Below are 17,766 nucleotides of genomic sequence, written 5' to 3'. Positions count from 1 at the left end.
TATGTTTCCATTTGGTATATGTGCATGTGTTGGTAGAGCCATGTTTTAAATTAGGTTGAAGAATGTGTGGTTCATGAAGGTTTTCTTTATGTCACATGATTCCTTATGAAATTTTTCAGTGAAAGAGATGCCGTTGCTAAGAACAAAAAGTACGGGCACCTGGAGAGACATTTTAAGTTGGCTTGGGCTGCCCTATACGGATGTCTCGAATGCAACCCATCAACCACAAAGTATATATGGGCCGTTTTGCATTAGGATAGGGGTTGCATTTTTTTCGTGTGAAAAAAAAGATTAAACTTCCTTGGTGCGAATCCACCAATAGATCGGGATCTATGCAGGTAGATAAATAGCTCAGAGTGGTTTGAGATCCGTGGAGTGCGATCCTATAGTTGATATTGTGAAAGAAGGTCAATTATTCTTTCACGCAAAGATACAATCCGAACCCTTTTCATTGCTCGGACCTTTATATATGTGTGACCTATTATTGTTATTGTTGTCATTTTTATTATTATTATTATTCTTGTTATTGTTATTGTTGTTGTTGTTGTTATTATTATTATTATGACCCTTCCACTGAACTCTCTCCACCTTTTTTTTCAGATCCTCCATTCCCTTCGGTCTCTTCACCACCACTCTGAGAAGCCATAAGAGTGGATTTTTTTAATATTTTTATTTTACATGGCAAGAAGGGTTCTTTCATCTTTCGAACCTATCCATTGACAGTATCAGAAGCCAAATGAACGGCTAGACTATATGAACATTAAAAAATAGTATATGGGAGCTAATTAAAAAATTTTAAAATATTTAGAGTTAAAATGTCTCTCAAGCAAAGTTGAAGGGAACTTGTTGTATTTTTACTAAAATGAAATGAGTCACGCTAATGGTAATTGGATTCTAAAAGGAGATCATTTTGAGAAATCTATTGTTGGAGGAAAAAATGGACCACCCCACAAGTACAATTAAAGCACCCAAATCCGAGAGCAAGCCTAACCTCATGCAGGCCGAGCTCACGCAGGCCGAGCTCATGCAGACCGAGCTCAGAAGGCCGAGCTTATGCAGGCCGAGCTTACGCAGGACGAGCTCATGCAGACCAAGCTAATGCAGGTCGAGCTCAGAAGGCCGAGCTCATGCAGGCTGAGCTCATGCAGGCCCAGCTCATGCAGGCCGAGTTCACGCAGGCCGAGGTTAGAAGGTCCAGCTCATGCAGGCCGAGCTCAAAAGGCCGAGCTCAGAAGACCGAGCTCGTCGTCTACATGCTGCGGCCACGTCCTGCAGCAGCCTCACCGTACCATGCTTTGCTTGCCGGCCATGCCACGATACATCAACCAGGGACCATACCCTGCTACGACTGTCAACAATTAATGCGCATGGTCTCCACGGATCTCCGGCTTACTCAAAATCTTAGGCCATCCTCGGCAACTCATCGACTCACTCAACTACGTCCGGTCACCTACAACAACTCATTGGCTCCAGTCCCGTCCTCCACGGCAACGCATTAATTCAGATGACCACACTCAATCATGACGGTAACTCATTTAATTCGTCCGATCACATCACAGGTAACTCTATAACCCTCTTATAAAAGAAAAACTTTTTCCTCTTTAAAGGGGGATTCTTCTGGAGGATTCTGACTCGGAGACCCCCGCATGCAATATCTCTCGTTCTCCACTAAAGCCCCCCTCTGACTTAAGCATCAGAGGGTCGGCGTCGGAAGCCCCGGCCACCGGCTTTTTTGCAGGTCCCCCGGAGGACGCAGCCCGCCGACGTACCATTTGCACCGGAGCTCCTCCTTCTCGGCCAGTGGTCACCCTCGGGTCTAATTTCCAGCAACAGTTGGCGCTAGAGGAAGGGCCCGAGTCGTGGCCATGAAACTAAGGAGCAGAGGAGTCTTTGATACCTCCCGTCATCATGCTCCTAGCCCCGGACGCTCAGTCCAGAATCCACCACCAAGACCTCCAACAGATTAAGTTCCATAAGTCCAATCCGAGCAGTTCGACGTGCTGGTGCAGCAAGTCCAAGTGCTAGCCATTGCGGTCCAAAGCCTGCAACAAGTGGAGGCCCCTCCCGTGCCACCTTCACGGGTTCATGCTAAGCAGAGGAAGAAACTTTCTCCCGAGCCATCTCGAATCAAGCACGGCTTCCGCTGCAACGACGTAGGACATGGGGGCAACCAGAAGTAGTAGCCCGAGTCTCACGTCAACGAGTTAGAGAGGAAGAGAAATAAGCTGAGGTCTGGAGGAGGGTTATGGAATTTTAAAATGGGATTGTAAGCCTCTGTGGCAAAGGGTACAGTCCCATTAAATTCCATTGTCCTTCAAACTCTTCTCTCTTGTTCCGCAATCAGGACGAAGGCTACGTGTCCCCACTTCCCTTGTTCGGATCATCAAGGCCTGCAATAAGTAAAAGACCAGCATGTACTCCCTCCTCATGGGTGTAAGTCCTCAGAATGGCGCCCGCGACGTCGCTCTCCTGCAGAGCGTCGCTATCATCGAAGCTCCCACCGAGCTCAAAAGGCATGAGCTCAGAAGGACGAGCTCAGAAGACCGACCTCAGAAGGTCGAGCTCAGAAGGTCAAGCTCAGAAGACCGAGCTCATATAGACCGAGCTCATGCAGGCCGAGCTCAAAAGTACGAGCTCATGCAGACCGAGTTTAGAAGGCCGAGCTCACGCAGGCCGAGCTCCGAAGGACGAGCTCATGCAGGCCGAGCTCTGAAGGCCGAGCTCATGCAGGCCGAGCTCAGCAGACCGAGCTCCGAAGGCTGAGCTCATGCAGGCCGAGCTCATGCAGACCGAGCTCAGAAGACCGAGCTTATGAAGACCTCAGAAGGCCGGTGTTGAGCCAAGTCCTAAGGGACTTCGAAGCTCGAGAGCCATCAAAATATCTCCAAAAGGTACAGGACACCACTTTGGCTTCAAATAATTTCAATATTTTACCTATTTTCAGGTCGGAGAATCCAAAAAACGACCTACGGGTATCTCTAGAAAATGTGGAACGTGCTTCCAAACAATCCGAGCACATAAAATGCGGAAAGAGGAGGGGTTTCTGAGCGGTCCGATGCTCCAAGCCTGTGCTGTGGGAAAAACATGGAAGAAGATAGAACCCACAAATCGAGCTTCCTCCCTCCTCGCTCTCAGCGTCGATGCCGATGCCGACGCCATCGCATTAGCGGCAAAAAGGTAAATCCTTCTTCCTCCTGGCAGTGAGTCGAAGGCCGAAGCATCGTTCGGAAAAAAACGAGGGCACATCTCGACCAGGATAGGCGTATCAGCATGTGACATAGCTGGGATGACGGGTATAAGGGGACGGAGGTGAGTTTCGAGGTCCCGCACCCCTCCTATGTGTAATAATCTCACTGGAATGGGACAGGATAGATAGGACGGCTCCTGTCCCGCTAGAACTTCAATCCTTGATCCGAATATCCGATTCAATTTGTAACCCTCTTTAATTTTATGTAGCACTTATGAACTTTTAAGAAAAATAAATAACAATGTTAACATGCTATTAGCTTAATTTATCATCAACTTAGTAATATTTTTGATTCTATGGTCATAAAGTTTAATTATCTAAATTTTATATTCATGCTTCTGGTATCCGATTTGTATATGTACCAGTTTAACACAAATATGGATATGGATTTTCGCATCTGACTAACATCTGTATTTGTATTCGTCAAATAAAACAAATATGGATATGGATATATTAGTATCTGATCCGTATTTGATTCGATTTAAGCCCGACTAATTTAAGATTTGACTATATTAGTATTTGATCCGTATTCTTATTTGACCTCTCATCCTAGTATCCGATCTAATTTAAGCCCGATTCGCATGACCTCTCATCCTAGTATCCGATCTAATTTAAGCCCGACTCGCATGACCTCTCATCCTTTAGTGGTGAAGTTACCAGTGGCTTGAAGTTAGGGCTGGAAGTGGGCCGGGCCGGGTCGGGCCAAACCCCTACCCAAGCCTGGCCCGAATTTATTTTCCGGCCTTCGGGCCGGGCCGGGGCCCGAAAATTTTTAAGGAACAAGGCCCGAGCCCGGCCCGAGCCCATTTGGGCCGGCCCAGTTGGGCCCTAACCTGGGCCGGCCCGTTTGGGCCAGCTCGTTTGGGCCAGCCCGATCCCGAGCCCGGCCCGATCCCCAGCCCGGTCCGATCCCGAGCCCGGCCAGCCCGTTTGGGTCATAGCATATCCTCCTTTGTGTTTTCTGGCTTTTTCTGATGTTTCATTCTCACCTGCTTCCTTATATTACTAACAGCATTTTTTGTTTGAAGCAGCAATCATGCACGACATGCAAACAAGTTCATGCTATTCTTGAACAAAGAGAACATAAAATATCCTCTCTTGTTTCATTAGAAAAGTGAGCAACTGATTGGCTTTGTGATTATTATACTTTAATTAAAAGCAGATATCCCAGAGAGTCCAGATAAGCAAATATGTAGGCAATGATAAGAAGTAACATCTGTCAGTCAAAGTGAACCATCTGACTTCCAATACTTGTTAGATTTAGACAAACCTATTGGTAGCAATTTGACATTAGAAATATTGCTTTCATTGTTGTAGAAACAACAATATGTTACATCTGTTGGCGTCCGACCGCACCGGAACCCACTCACACCGGCACTGCCCACCAACGTCGGAAAACAAAGAGAGAATAACTCTCTCGCTCCCTCGACACCGGACTCAAGGATCACCGCTTCGCTTATCCCTACGAAGGGCAAAAGATTACCCCGTGATATCAATAGGGTAAAACACTTGAGCACCGCAGCGGATTATCAAACCAAAGGAAGAAGAAATAGGAAGAAGATAGCAAAGCCAACACAAAGATGTAACGAGGTTCGGCTACAAATAGCCTACGTCCTCCACCGCTCCAAATCTCAACTAGGATGAATAGATTACAGAGATGGCACACACCCGAACGATCACACGAGATCGCTCTACAAGAGATTCACACAGAATTCCCTTTGCACAAGAAGTAGGATCCCAATCCTCTTCTTCTCTAGAACCCTAGCCTCACAAACAAGAGTCTCTCTCAAATATACGGCCAATCGCTATGCCCTAGGGCTCTCATGAGTCCTATATATAGTCTCAAGACCTTCAGATGATCATAGCCGTCGAAACGCCAACAAAACACCAAAAGAAAACTCATCCGTATGATTTCCGCGAGCTCGAGTCGACTCGGCTTTAGTTCGAGTCGACTCGGGCACGTCTGGACAACTTCCAGTATGACTGGCACGATCTCGAGTCGACTCGACTGTGGCTCGAGTCGACTCGACGATACTTCGAGTCGACTCGACTGTAGCTCGAGTCGACTCGACTGTAGCTCGAGTCGACTCTGACAGTCCAGACAGAAACATGGTTTTTCGGCCTTTCTTCTCCCGGGTCGACTCGATGGACCTCGAGTCGACTCGACTGTTCCCGAGTCGACTCGACTGAAGCTCGAGTCGACTCCGACAGTCCGCCAGACAGAAAACTATGCAGAATTGATTTTTCTTCAATTCTCTTCATCACCAAAGGTCTCCACATACCCCAACAACATCGAAAAAAATGTAATATGTATACAGATCTTTGGAAAATTGTATTCAATTGGTTTGTGTCAAAGGTGCTTCACTAAAATTTGCACCAATGTAGAAATACAAGCCAACGAATTCTACTTTGAGTTATTGGCAAAATCTATCTGCTGCTTCAACACGTTGATACAAGTGGAGTTAATTACATGTCAATGTATTCCTGAGACTGGATGATCCTCACAAGCTCCTTCAAGTTAGCTAATACATGCCTTGGTCCCAAACTTTCAGCTCCAATGTAGTTTAAAAGCTGCTCTAAATCCTACCAAACGAAAACAAAATGTGATTGGCAAAATACAAATGCATATAAAATATCAGATGCTTTATGCTTAGGTAGTCCGTACAAGCTCTCACTGCATATTTTGCATAAAATTACATGCAGGATTTGCAATGAAGTTTTAGGGACTGGAAAGCGTCAGCAACATCCTTGCCATTATTTTGTATACATTATTCTACATTAATGTTTTCTGCCAAGAGATATTTCCTCAACAAAGTTCATGTGCATAGGTATGAGTTTCTGAATCTAACCGGACAATCTCAGAACATGAACAAGGATTTTCTGGTATACATTGACTTATTGCACATGCTGCTCTTGTAAACATACAAGCAAAAATGTCGACAAGCAAACAACCTATTCAACATTTCAACTTAAATCAAATATAAGATGGACCAAGTAGGCAATCAGACAGATCATTAACAAAATAGCATCTGATGGTTTGAAGATAACTTGCAAAAAAATTCATTCCATGCAACCAAGTGCAACGATACAATTGAAACCAAACAAAAGGATTCCATCAAAAACAGGAGGATAAAAAAAATCATCGGCCTGAAGTCGTTGTTCCCTGCACAATAATATATTCATCATATCCATGTAATAGAGAAACCCCCTGAAGTCAGCTTCAGGCCTGCAGTTCAAAAACATACAACTCTCATAAAATTTTGCAACAAATAACCATGATCCACATGAAAATACTCCATCAACAAACATACTTCATACTTGATACTTTAGGTATGAACTAGATCTGATGAGGGTATCGTTATTCAGTTCTCCCAAATTGCCCACTCCAGGAGTCCAGGGTGTCGTCATCTACATTCAACGTTACAGAACTCGAGCAATTTGCAACTGTTAACACACAAATCAATCATAAATGTTTAAATTATAAGTACAATAAGCAAATAAAAAATATTAGATAAATTTAAAAGATTTATATACCTTCATCATATTGTTCACGAAGCCAATCTTGGGTACACACTAAGGCTTCTACGGTAGAAGGGCTCAAAGAGCTTCGATACTGATCCACAACTCTACCACCAGTGCTGAATGCTGACTCAGATGAAACAGTGGAGACTGGAATAGCTAGAACATCTCGAGCCATTCTTGATAGTATAGGATAGACTGCTACATTGCTCTTCCACCAAGCCAAGATGTCAAACTCTTTATTCTCCAAATCAGGAAGTACATCATCATCCAAATAACTATCCAACTCGGATCTCTTAGGGCGTTTTGAAGAACTCTGACTTCTAAATTGAGCAAAATCCATACCAAATTTTTTTTTGGAAGAAACTGAACTTATATCACCTTGTCCACCAAAATTAGATGTTCGCCCACTTGAACTCATAGAGGGATGCATTCGTGTTGCATCTACATACTCATTATACAACTGAAAAAGACAAGCACGAATATCATCAATCTTTTTCTTGCACTCCTCCAACTCAAATGCCTTTTGATAACAAAATTCTACAAATATCAACTTTGATCTGGGATCCAAAATAGAAGCAATTACCAACAAATTATTGCACTGAGACCAATATTTGTTAAACTTCTTTAGCATCTCATTTGTTAATTGCTTCACTGTTTCATCAGTATCGATACTTTCATCCATCAACAAAGCCCTAATTCCCCAAACTTCTTTTAGGTATAAATTGGATGTGGGATACTTACAACCAGAAAATACTTTAGTGGCATCAAGAAAGGCTTCTAAAAATTTAAGAATTATAGAAGCCTTTTTCCATTCATCATTGGTGGGGCATACACATGAATGCTCAGTTGCATATCTAATAAGAGCATCTTTATAACCAAGTGCATCATGCAACATTTCATAAGTAGAATTCCATCTTGTAGGAACATCCAAAGTGAGTCCTTTTCTAGCAGGAAGTCTCATATGCTGTAGAATTTCATTAAATGCTTGCATTCGAGATGGGGATGCAGAGACATATCTAACAATTTCTCTTATACATTCAATAGCTTCATGAATGATTTTCATTCCATCCTGAACCATAATATTTAATATATGTGCACAACATCTAATATGACTGTACTCCCCACTAAACAACATTGAATAACAAAAGTGATCTCGGAGCCTTCTCATTACAGCATCATTTGTGCTGCAATTATCCAAAGTAATAGCACATATTTTATAATCCAATTTCCATTCAACAAGACATTTTTTTACAGCATCTTCAATTGCAAAGCTGGTGTGAGGGTATGGAAGTTTATTGAAACTAATAATCTTCTTATGCAGAGTAAAGTCAGAATCAATATAATGTGCTGTGATAGAAATGTAACCGATTTTCTGATTTGATGTCCAAATATCAGTAGTGAAACTAACTCGAGAACTTAGGTTCTTGAATACATCATGCAATTTTTTCCTCTCTTCTTGATACAAAGCCATACAATCATGTTTTACAGTCTTACGACCCATAATTTTGAATAATGGCTGAAGAGATCTCATAAAATCCAGAAAAACAGTGTGCTCAACAATACGAAATGGAAGCTCAGCACATATGATAAATTTTGCAAGAATTTTTCTACTCTCTTCTTGATTGAATTTGAAACACTTTATCGGATCTTTTGAACTTGGTAGTAAGAGCAACTGATTAGTCGAATTCTTTTGATACTTCTTGCAAACATTTTCAAGATGGCGTTTTAGATGACTCGTTCCTCCTTTAGTGCTCCCACTTAAAACTTTTTTACAATATTTGCACTTAGCTATTGACCCTTCAGAATTTTTTTCCTCGATAAAGTGATTCCATACCCAAGATCTTTTTCTAGAAGAATTGTCACAAATATTTTCAGCAGTATCTTCATTTCTATCATCCTCATTCCTTAAATCTTCAACAGTCTCATTTTCACCCACTTTAGAATGAGACATTAGTAAAAATAATCTGCCCAAATAACAAAATAAATATCACAAAGTGCAACTATTGTAACAATTCTCCTCAGCAGGCATCATAATTAAAAGCATGAAAACTTCCAGTTGCTATAACATAACAAAGATGATCAACTTGCCAGTTCAACTAAAAATTTACTAACTCATTTGAAAATTGAACCCATAAATAAATAAACAAATAAATAATAACAAATCACTATCTTGTCATGCACTTATGTTAAAAAAATAATTTATAATATAAATAATTAAATAAGATATTTTGCATCACGGTCAAGATACCACAATATAGGACTATATTGTTATCTTAGCCAAGATATCGAGAAAGAAAATTGAGGAACTATTTTTTAAAAAATTATCTGCCAATATGAAAAAGTATAGGCATCAATATTTCGGTTCAATCTCAGTTGATATTTTTGGTGACATAGCAGAATATCTCGCGCAATATGTTCATACCATCTCAACAGATATATCAGATTATCAATTTATGATGCTCTAGATTTTTGGCACTGATGCTATTAATGTCTTGCATGGGAAAGTGCCCAGAACTAATTCAAACTGTGATCTTTGCCAAAACAAGAACCTTGCTGCTGCTCTGGAAAGACAGATTATTAGTTCAGCCAGTTGCCAAAAAGCAAAATTAAATTTATCCAATCAAAGCCTCCAAAAGCCGTTTAACTTGATTTAACTTTATTTTCTATAGAAAAAGGTGAAGTTAACTGCCAAGTTTTCCATGGATACATTAGCTGATTTGCTTGCTGTATGAGATGAAGGAGACGAAAAAGTTGTCATTTCTGTATCATGATTCTCTACAAAATGAATAAAGAGCTCCATCATAGCACATGAGGCCTGAGGGGGATCAGCAGACACTTTTACCTGTAAGAAAGAGGCAGGTTGAGGTCCCTTAAAATTTGTTAAAAACCATACTCCTTTGATGCTCACAACTAAAACCCTGCTAGGCTGCTACCGAGCATAATTATAAAGCATAAAGAGAAATCATCAAACAGTAGTGCAAGGAGATTAGGAGAAGCCGGAAGCGGAGAAACCGGAAGGAGAAGCCGACAAGGAGAAGTCGGAAGCGGAGAAACCCTAGGTCCCTAGCTCCACGCCTCCGCCGCTCATCCACTCTGCGCCTCGGCAAATTCCAACCAAAACGAAGAAGATCCCAACCAAAACGAAGAAGATCCCAGCCAAAACGAAGAAATCGTACCTCAAAATCTAGCTTCGCCGACGATAGGGTGGCCGGGACGGTCGACGATGACGAGTTGACGACCGGAGAAATGGAAGAGTGGACGAGCGGACCACGCCTCGTCGCCTGCACCGCTCCACGCGCCGCGCCGCGCCGCCTCCACCGCTCGTCCGCGCCGCCTCTGTTAATCCCTCGGGTCGAAAATGGTGACGAGCGACGGAGCGAGTCGCGATTCAACTATTCAAGCCTTTAGGTTTTCCTTTAGGGCAACCGGCAAATTGCTGATACGGGCTCGGGCTTGGACGGGCCGCGTTCGGGCTGAGTATGGGCGCGGGCTTGGGTCGGGCCCGGGCCGGGCCAATGAGATACCCGAGCCGGCCCGAAATAGAAATGGGCTTAATTATTCAGCCCGAGCCCGGCCCGAAATGCATTGGCCCTAGCCCATAGCCCGGCCCGCGGGCGGCCCGACCCGATGGGCTTCGGGCCGGCCCGAGCCCACTTCCAGCCCTACTTGAAGTTAACACAACTTTGCTTGGCTGTCACAAATGGCAACTAGCCTTCCACTGCAATATCACTATTGGAGACACATCATGATCGTTTGGCAGTTCAAGGCAAAATTGGCATTTTGACTTACCTCATCACTACTTTGTAACCCTCCTTTTATCGCTGTACGGAACCAGTATCGCCAGCAATTTTTATGATGTGTATTGAGATTATGGATCCTAATAAGAAAGGTAATATGAGAGGTGTATTTCTCCTCCTTCAGGACAACATATTTAAATATTGTTCTTTGTGCAAAAACTCAATCTGCATCCTAAGTGGGTTATGTTTCTTTCTTTTTGCAAGATCCAGCTCAAATAACATGCCAAATTTATTGGAAAAATGCTGAATCAAAAAAGAAAGTTATTAAGAAGCTTACAAAAAAACTGTCATCCAATAATCTGGCGGAAACCCTGCTAAGCATGACAATGGTTTGATGGAGGATTCAAACTCTTTGCATTTGACTCCTCAAGAGGTGGAATTTTCCTTCAGGTACATCCTCTCCCTTGTTCATTTTCTGTAGTTGCAGTAACCTCTTTTCATTTTCTTTTTCTTTTTTTAACTGAAGGGAGGGAGACCACCCTGAATTATACCCAGCCCAAATCTTGAATATGCATGATCCAAGATTCAAACATGGAACCTCTGCTTTGTGAGCAGAGGGGTGCTTCTGCTGATGCAAGCCCCATTGCACTAGTTGCGGTGATCCTTGAAGGGGAGTTTAAGTCTGTATGTCAAGTTAACACCCCCTGAATCTTTGGACCAACCAACTGGATGTCATCTAAGTATTCATCTACCAAGACATTCAGGACTTTAGCAACCTGGCCAACTGTTTTAAGGTTTGAGAACCTCCAAATTCTTACTGGAGGTACGTTGCAGCTTCGCAAAAATTGTTAGTCTGGCTTTTATCTGAACCTTATTTGCACAATCGTCAGAATGTTATAGATGTGGTTGCCCTTGAAGTTACAGACAGAAATGGTCGATGCATTCCCTTCTACTTCGCTTCTCTCGGACATGTACCATCTCTGATGCCCCATTTGGAGAGAGATCATCAATGTACAAAACTGAAATATCCCGGGGCCTCTGCAATCCTTGTTCCTCTTATCTTGTTCATACCACATTCTCTCCCATACTCTGTTTTATCTACTTTAATATTGTATATGAGGATGCGATCGGATGGAAGGAGACACTCCAGCTTGTAAGACATGTTATTCTGCTGCGACTATTCTGCGACTTTTCTTTCCTTGTGTCGTAGATTAATTTAATGGTCTTTTTCCATCAATTATGATCATCATCGAATAAACATGAAACCTGAAATTTCTTTTGACAGCCAATTTTGACAAGAAAAACTTCCGCTGGCTCTGTTTTTAAAGGTTTTTAATGATCACTTTAGTTTGTCACTGGAGCTGCCCTGCTCCAATTTCTTTTGGAGTTCATTTTTTCCACGGATATCTTATCTCCTAATCCGTTTCTCTATGACAGGACTTCCAGCTGAAACATCAATTGAGAGGTACGTGACTATCGGAGCTTACAGTCTCTTGCGATCATGCACAATTGAACTAGAGTATATCATTGGACCGCACTCTATTCTTATGGAAGGTTCCTTAGTAGAGACCAATTCAATCCTAGAAGCTGGGTGCATGCTTCCGCCTGGCCGAAGGATTCCAACTGGTGAGCTTTGGGCTAGTAATCCGGCAAGGCTTGTCCGAAAGCTGACCCATGAAGAAATCTTAGAGATTCTGAAGCTTGCTGTTGTGACTACTAGGCCTGGGCCGCCAGATGGGCCTTCCCACCCATGTCGCCAACCCATCTGGAGGCCACCACCTCCTGCTTCGGAGAGGAGGGTGGGCGGTCCAGCTGCCAGGCGCACGGGATGACAGATGCCCGACCGCGGAAGCGGTGCCGCTGAACGCGGTGACCACTGCCTAGGAAGCCCCCCAAATCTCCTATTTATGGATCTCATCGGTCTCCTCCTTCCTCAGGGGGTCCTTGAACCAGAGAAGCCGGAGCAAGGAACGTTGCAGCCACTCTCCGGAGCAAGGTAGACCTTAACCTCTGTTTCTTTTTACCTCATGATAATAATATAAAAGAAAATGGAAGAAGAAGAAGAAGAAGAGGAAAGGAAGGGAGAAGAGCTTACCTGGTGTCATCGGCTGCGGATCCGGCTCAGTGAGCTCGGCTGCAGCCGTCAACGGCTGGAGGCCCTTCCTCCCCTCCTTCAGGCGTGGTGAGCTCGACTGCAGCCCTCCTTTGGTTGCGGCGAGTTCGGCCGCAGCCTTGGTCGCAAGGGGTGGGTTCCTTCCCCACTGCAGTGGGAACGAAGGAGCCGTCGGGTCCGACCGCAAGCTCCACTAGCCTTCGGCCGGAGCTGCAGTGGGCCGGAGGCCCCTTCTTCTCAGGGGGATGGTTCCGACCCTCCATCCCCACTGAGGAGAAGAGGGGGCCGGCCGCCGGTTGTGGTCCGGCCCCTTCCGTGAAGGGGAGCTTGCCCTCCTCCCTTCGCAGGAGAAGAAAGAAGAAGAAAAGGGGAAAAGGAAAGTTTCGGGAAGGACAAGAAAAGAAAACGAAGAAAAAGAAAAGAGAAATAAAAAAGAAAAAGAAAAGAAAAAGAAAAGGAAAAGAAAAGAAAAGAAAGGAAAGGAAAAAGGGGGAAAAAATAAAGAAAAATACATAGATAAATAGTGAATAAGTGATAGAGAATTAAGATAAAAATAAATAATATAAATATTAAAATAAATGAATAAAATAACTAAGAGAGAGAGAAGGCACTTTGAGAGTGTACCTTTTCTTTCTCTACAAAATAAGTAGTTTCTACTCAAATTAACTGACCTGGACCTGAGGTTCATTCAAGCCCATTTGGAGGTTTTAAGTTAAAATTAATTAAAGAATAGTAGATAATTCATTTTTAATCATTTGATAGGTACTGAGCATTCGTTGACTGAGATTAGGGTTCCGAGAGCGAACCGAGGTAAGTAACCCTACACAAATCTTATTGATTTCTAATCACAATTTAATTGTAAGTATGAAATTATGAAATTGTATTTGATATAATGTATTTTCTCAAAGATCAAACATATGGTTGCATGTGATTCATGAATTTAATTAAACAGCATTCCTTCATGAATATTTGATTGGGTATGAATTATGGTTATGATAAATTGCATGAAAATAATATTTGTGCCATGATCATGAATTTTATGCATAGCAATGCCCCTTGTCATTTTTCAATCTATTTATGAAGGTATGATTTATGAAAAAGAATAATGATTTATGAACTCTCAGATAGCTATGCTCGCCTCTAAAAATAGGGGCCAGTCGATACCCTTGAGCTAGCATCCAACGAATATGGCCCTCTGCCAATGGGTTAAAGTTGGTAACAAATAAGAATGAGTTATAAAACTCGTCGACTACGAATATGACCCTGTCACGGGATTATAGTGACCATAGCGGCACATCCGTCTGAGAGTAGGATTTATAAAGTATGGATAGATGGCAGCATTTTTTTTTATATATGACTTGCATTATCATGTTTATGAATTTTCCTGGCTGTAGCATACATTGCTCTACGACTGATTTAAATATATATGGTATGAAATGATTTAGTTTGCTATAATTGCTATCTTCTTTAAATGATGCATTGGCATATGAATTATTATGCTTAATCCAGTAAGATAGTGCATGGTTACTTACTAAGCCGCATAGCTCATATCCCTCATCTTGTTTTTTTCAGATATATAGGGTTGCTAGGAGCAGGGAGCATGGAGATTTTTGGGTTGGGAAATTCATTTTGGATGTACAAATTTAGAGCTCTGATACTACTGAATGTCACACCCTAAATCAGGTTTGTGACACGGTCGTGCTACTGCTCACAAGCACCCGTGCACCTCCTCCCTACCTCTAGTTAGCTGGCCTAGAAGGTGCAATGTCATTCTTCCTTCTGTTCGGATAGTCCCATGCTAAATGCCCCTGCTGCCCACAAGTGAAGCCAGAACTTAGCATTTCTTCTGAGACGGCCATGAAGGCTGCAGCTAAAGGTAATGGTGAGCAACTGACGTGGGAGGAATTCAAGGATAAATTCTATAATCAGTACTTCCCTGGGTCAGTGAGGTTAGTAAAGTAGAATGAATTCTTGGCACTGAGACCGACGGCGAACATGACAGTGTTGGAGTTTGCTAGTAAGTTCAATGAATTGGGTCGGTTTTGTCCTCAATTTATGGAGGAAGAGAAAAGTAAAGCCAATAGGTTTGAGATATGGGATTAGGTCCTGATTCACAATTCTGATTTTTACAAATTCTAGGATGTACTGGAAAGGGATTTAAAGTTGGAAGCTGAATTGAGCAGAGCAGAAAGGGAAAGGGGTGATCTGAAGAGGCCTAGGATGACTGGGAGTCAGCATGTGAGGCCAAAAAATTTTGGAGGTAATGCAAATATGAAGTAGAAATTTGAAGCCTATCACTATTGTGGTAAATTTCATGCTAGACCTTGTCTGAAAAGAGTAGGAGCCTGCTTCACTTGTGGGCAGCCGGGGCATTTGGCACGGGACTGTCCGAACAGAAGGAAGAATGGCACTGCACCTTCTAGGCCAACTGACCAGAGGCAGAGAGGAGGTGCACGGGTACTTGCACTGACACGACAGGATGCTAGTGCCAGCGACAAAGTAGTAGCAGGTATAACCTCCCTCAATACTGTAGATGCTTCTGTTCTGTTTGATTCTGGCTCTACTCATTCATTTATATCCTCATAGTTCTCTGCATCTTTGAATCATATGTCTGATAAGCTAGATTAGCCACTGCATTTGCTACTCCTCTAAAGAAAATAGTAGTAGTTGATTTTGTTTTTAAGGACTGCATGATTCAGATAGGAGACAAAGAGTTGATAGCAGACCTGATACAATTAGATATGCATGACTTTGATGTTATTCTTGGGATGAAATTGGTTGTCCAAGTATCAAACTCATATTGACTGCTATGGCAAAAGGATAGTGTTCCAGATACCTGATGAACTGGAATTTTTCTATCAAGGTGATGCACCCACTATGAAGCCCTCATTGCACATTATTTATACTATAAGTGCAAGAAAGGCACTAAGAAATGGGTGTCAGGCCTATCTAGCCTATGTGTTGATACTCAAAAAGAAACAAGGCTGGATGATATTCCTGTTGTGAGGGAATATCCAGATGTTTTTCCGGAGGACCTACCTAGGCTACCTCCTGATCGGGTGTTGGACCAATCTCCAAGGCTCTTTACCGGATGGCCTCTGCAGAGCTGACAGAATTGAAAGTTCAGCTACAGAAGCTTCTAGATAAAAAATTCATCTGACCAAGTGTTTCTCCATGGGGAGCTCCTGTCTTATTTGTAAAGAAGAAGGATGAAAGTTTGCGGCTAGGTATTGATTATAGGGAGTTGAACAAGGTAACTCTAAAGAATAAATATTCCTTGCCTCAGATTGATGATCTATTTGGCCAAATGCAAGGTGCCTAAGTTTTTCCAAAAATAGATTTGCGGTCTGGTTACCATCAGTTGAAAATTCAATCAGAGGATGTGCCTAAGATAGCATTTCGGACTACGTATGGGCATTATGAATTCTTGGTTATGCCGTTTGGACTAACCAATGCACCAGCTGCCTTTATGGACCGATGAACGGAGTCTTTAAGCAGTTTTTGGATCCGTTTTTCATTGTATTTATTGATGATATACTGGTCTATTCCAAGAACAAGGAAGAACATGAAAATCATTTGAGGATAGTACTGCAAACTCTACGGGAAAGAAGTTATATGCCAAGCTGAGCAAATGTGAATTCTGGCTGGATAGCATTGCATTTCTTGGGCATATGATCGCTAGGAATGGAATTTCAGTGGACCCAAAGAAGATTGAAGCAGTGATAAACTAGCCTCATCCTACTAATGTGAATGAGATCAGAAGCTTCTTGGGTTTGGCCGGATATTAAAGAAGATTTGTGGAGGAATTTTTTCGGATAGCCACCCCTTTGACTCGTTTGACTTAGAAACGAGCAAAGTATGAATGGAGTGAGGAATGTGAATAGAGTTTCCAAAAATTGAAGCGGAGACTAGTATCTGCTTCTATTCTCACCCTACCAACTAATTCTGAGAGTTTCACCATTTATAGTGATGCTTCCAAGAATGGGTTGGGTTGTGTATTGATGCAGGATGATAAAGTGGTGGCATATGCCTCTAAACACTTGAAACCTTATGAGCAGAAATATCAAACACATGATTTGGAATTGGCGGCGATAGCTTTTGCTCTAAAAATTTGGAGACACTATTTATATGGAGAACCATGTGAAGTCTTCACTGATCATAAAAGCTTACAATATATATTTACACAGACGGAGCTTAATATGAGGCAGAGGAGATGGCTTGAACTATTGAAAGATTATGATTTAAGTATTAAATATCATCTGGAAAAGACGGATGTGGTGGTAGATGCTCTCAATAGGAAGTCAGCAGTAGGCACAACAGCTTTGCTCACTACTCAAAGGCACATTTTGAAAGATCTCCATATGTTGCAAATTGGGGTGACTACCAAGAATACTGGGAGCATGTTGGCTAGTTTGATGGTACAATCCACCTTGATAGAGAAAATAAAGATTGCCCAACAATCAGATGCACAAATGTGTCAGCTCAAGAAAGATGTAGAAAAAGGGTTGCGATCCGAACTCAGGATTTACTTAGATGGTACTCTACGATTTGGCACTAGACTATGTGTACCAAAAGATGCTGACTTGAAGAGAGAAATTTTAGAGGAAGCTCACCAGTTCCGGTTCCCTATTCATCCTGGTAGCACTAAGATGTATAGAGATTTAAAGGAGCATTTTTGGTGGAATGGCATGAAAAGAGAGATAGTCGAATTTGTAGCACAGTGCCTGCTATGTCAGCAGGTGAAAGCCGAACATTAGAGGCCTGCCGATTTGCTGGAGCCACTAGAGATACCAGAATGGAAATGGGAGCATATTACTATAGATTTTGTTACTGGGCTTCCAAGGACAACAAGAAAAAATGATGCAGTGTGGGTAATTATTGATCGCCTCACAAAGTCAGCTCACTTTTTATCCTTTAGGATCAGCACTTCACTTGATAGGCTGGCACAGAGGTACATTGATGAGATCGTGTGCCTACAGGGGGTACCGGTGAGCATTGTATCTGATCGGGACCCATGATTTGTCTAGATTTTGAAAAAGTTTTCAGAATGCTATGGGCACCGAATTGAGACTTAGCACTGCTTATCACCCTCAGACTGATGGTCAGTTAGAGAGGATGATCCATACTCTGGAGGATATGCTGAGGAC

At 42.5% G+C, this 17,766-nt stretch overlaps 1 protein-coding gene across 1 annotated transcript; it reads right to left on the bottom strand.

Moving 5' to 3' along the window:
* Window positions 1-6,218: 6,218 nt before the first annotated feature.
* On the bottom strand, window positions 6,219-8,754 carry LOC120113121 (zinc finger BED domain-containing protein RICESLEEPER 2-like). The gene is made up of 2 exons (XM_039133930.1): window positions 6,782-8,754; window positions 6,219-6,691 (listed from the first exon to the last, which is right to left on the bottom strand). Exons 1-2 carry the CDS (start codon window positions 8,718-8,720, stop codon window positions 6,606-6,608), a joined length of 2,025 nt encoding a protein of 674 aa, XP_038989858.1. The 5' UTR covers window positions 8,721-8,754; the 3' UTR covers window positions 6,219-6,605.
* Window positions 8,755-17,766: the final 9,012 nt, after the last annotated feature.

Source organism: Phoenix dactylifera, chromosome 14, assembly GCF_009389715.1.
Source record: "Phoenix dactylifera cultivar Barhee BC4 chromosome 14, palm_55x_up_171113_PBpolish2nd_filt_p, whole genome shotgun sequence".
Lineage (NCBI taxonomy): Eukaryota > Viridiplantae > Streptophyta > Magnoliopsida > Arecales > Arecaceae > Phoenix > Phoenix dactylifera.
Note: the sequence above shows the minus strand (reverse complement) of the source record. Positions and strands in the feature narration are given on the sequence as shown.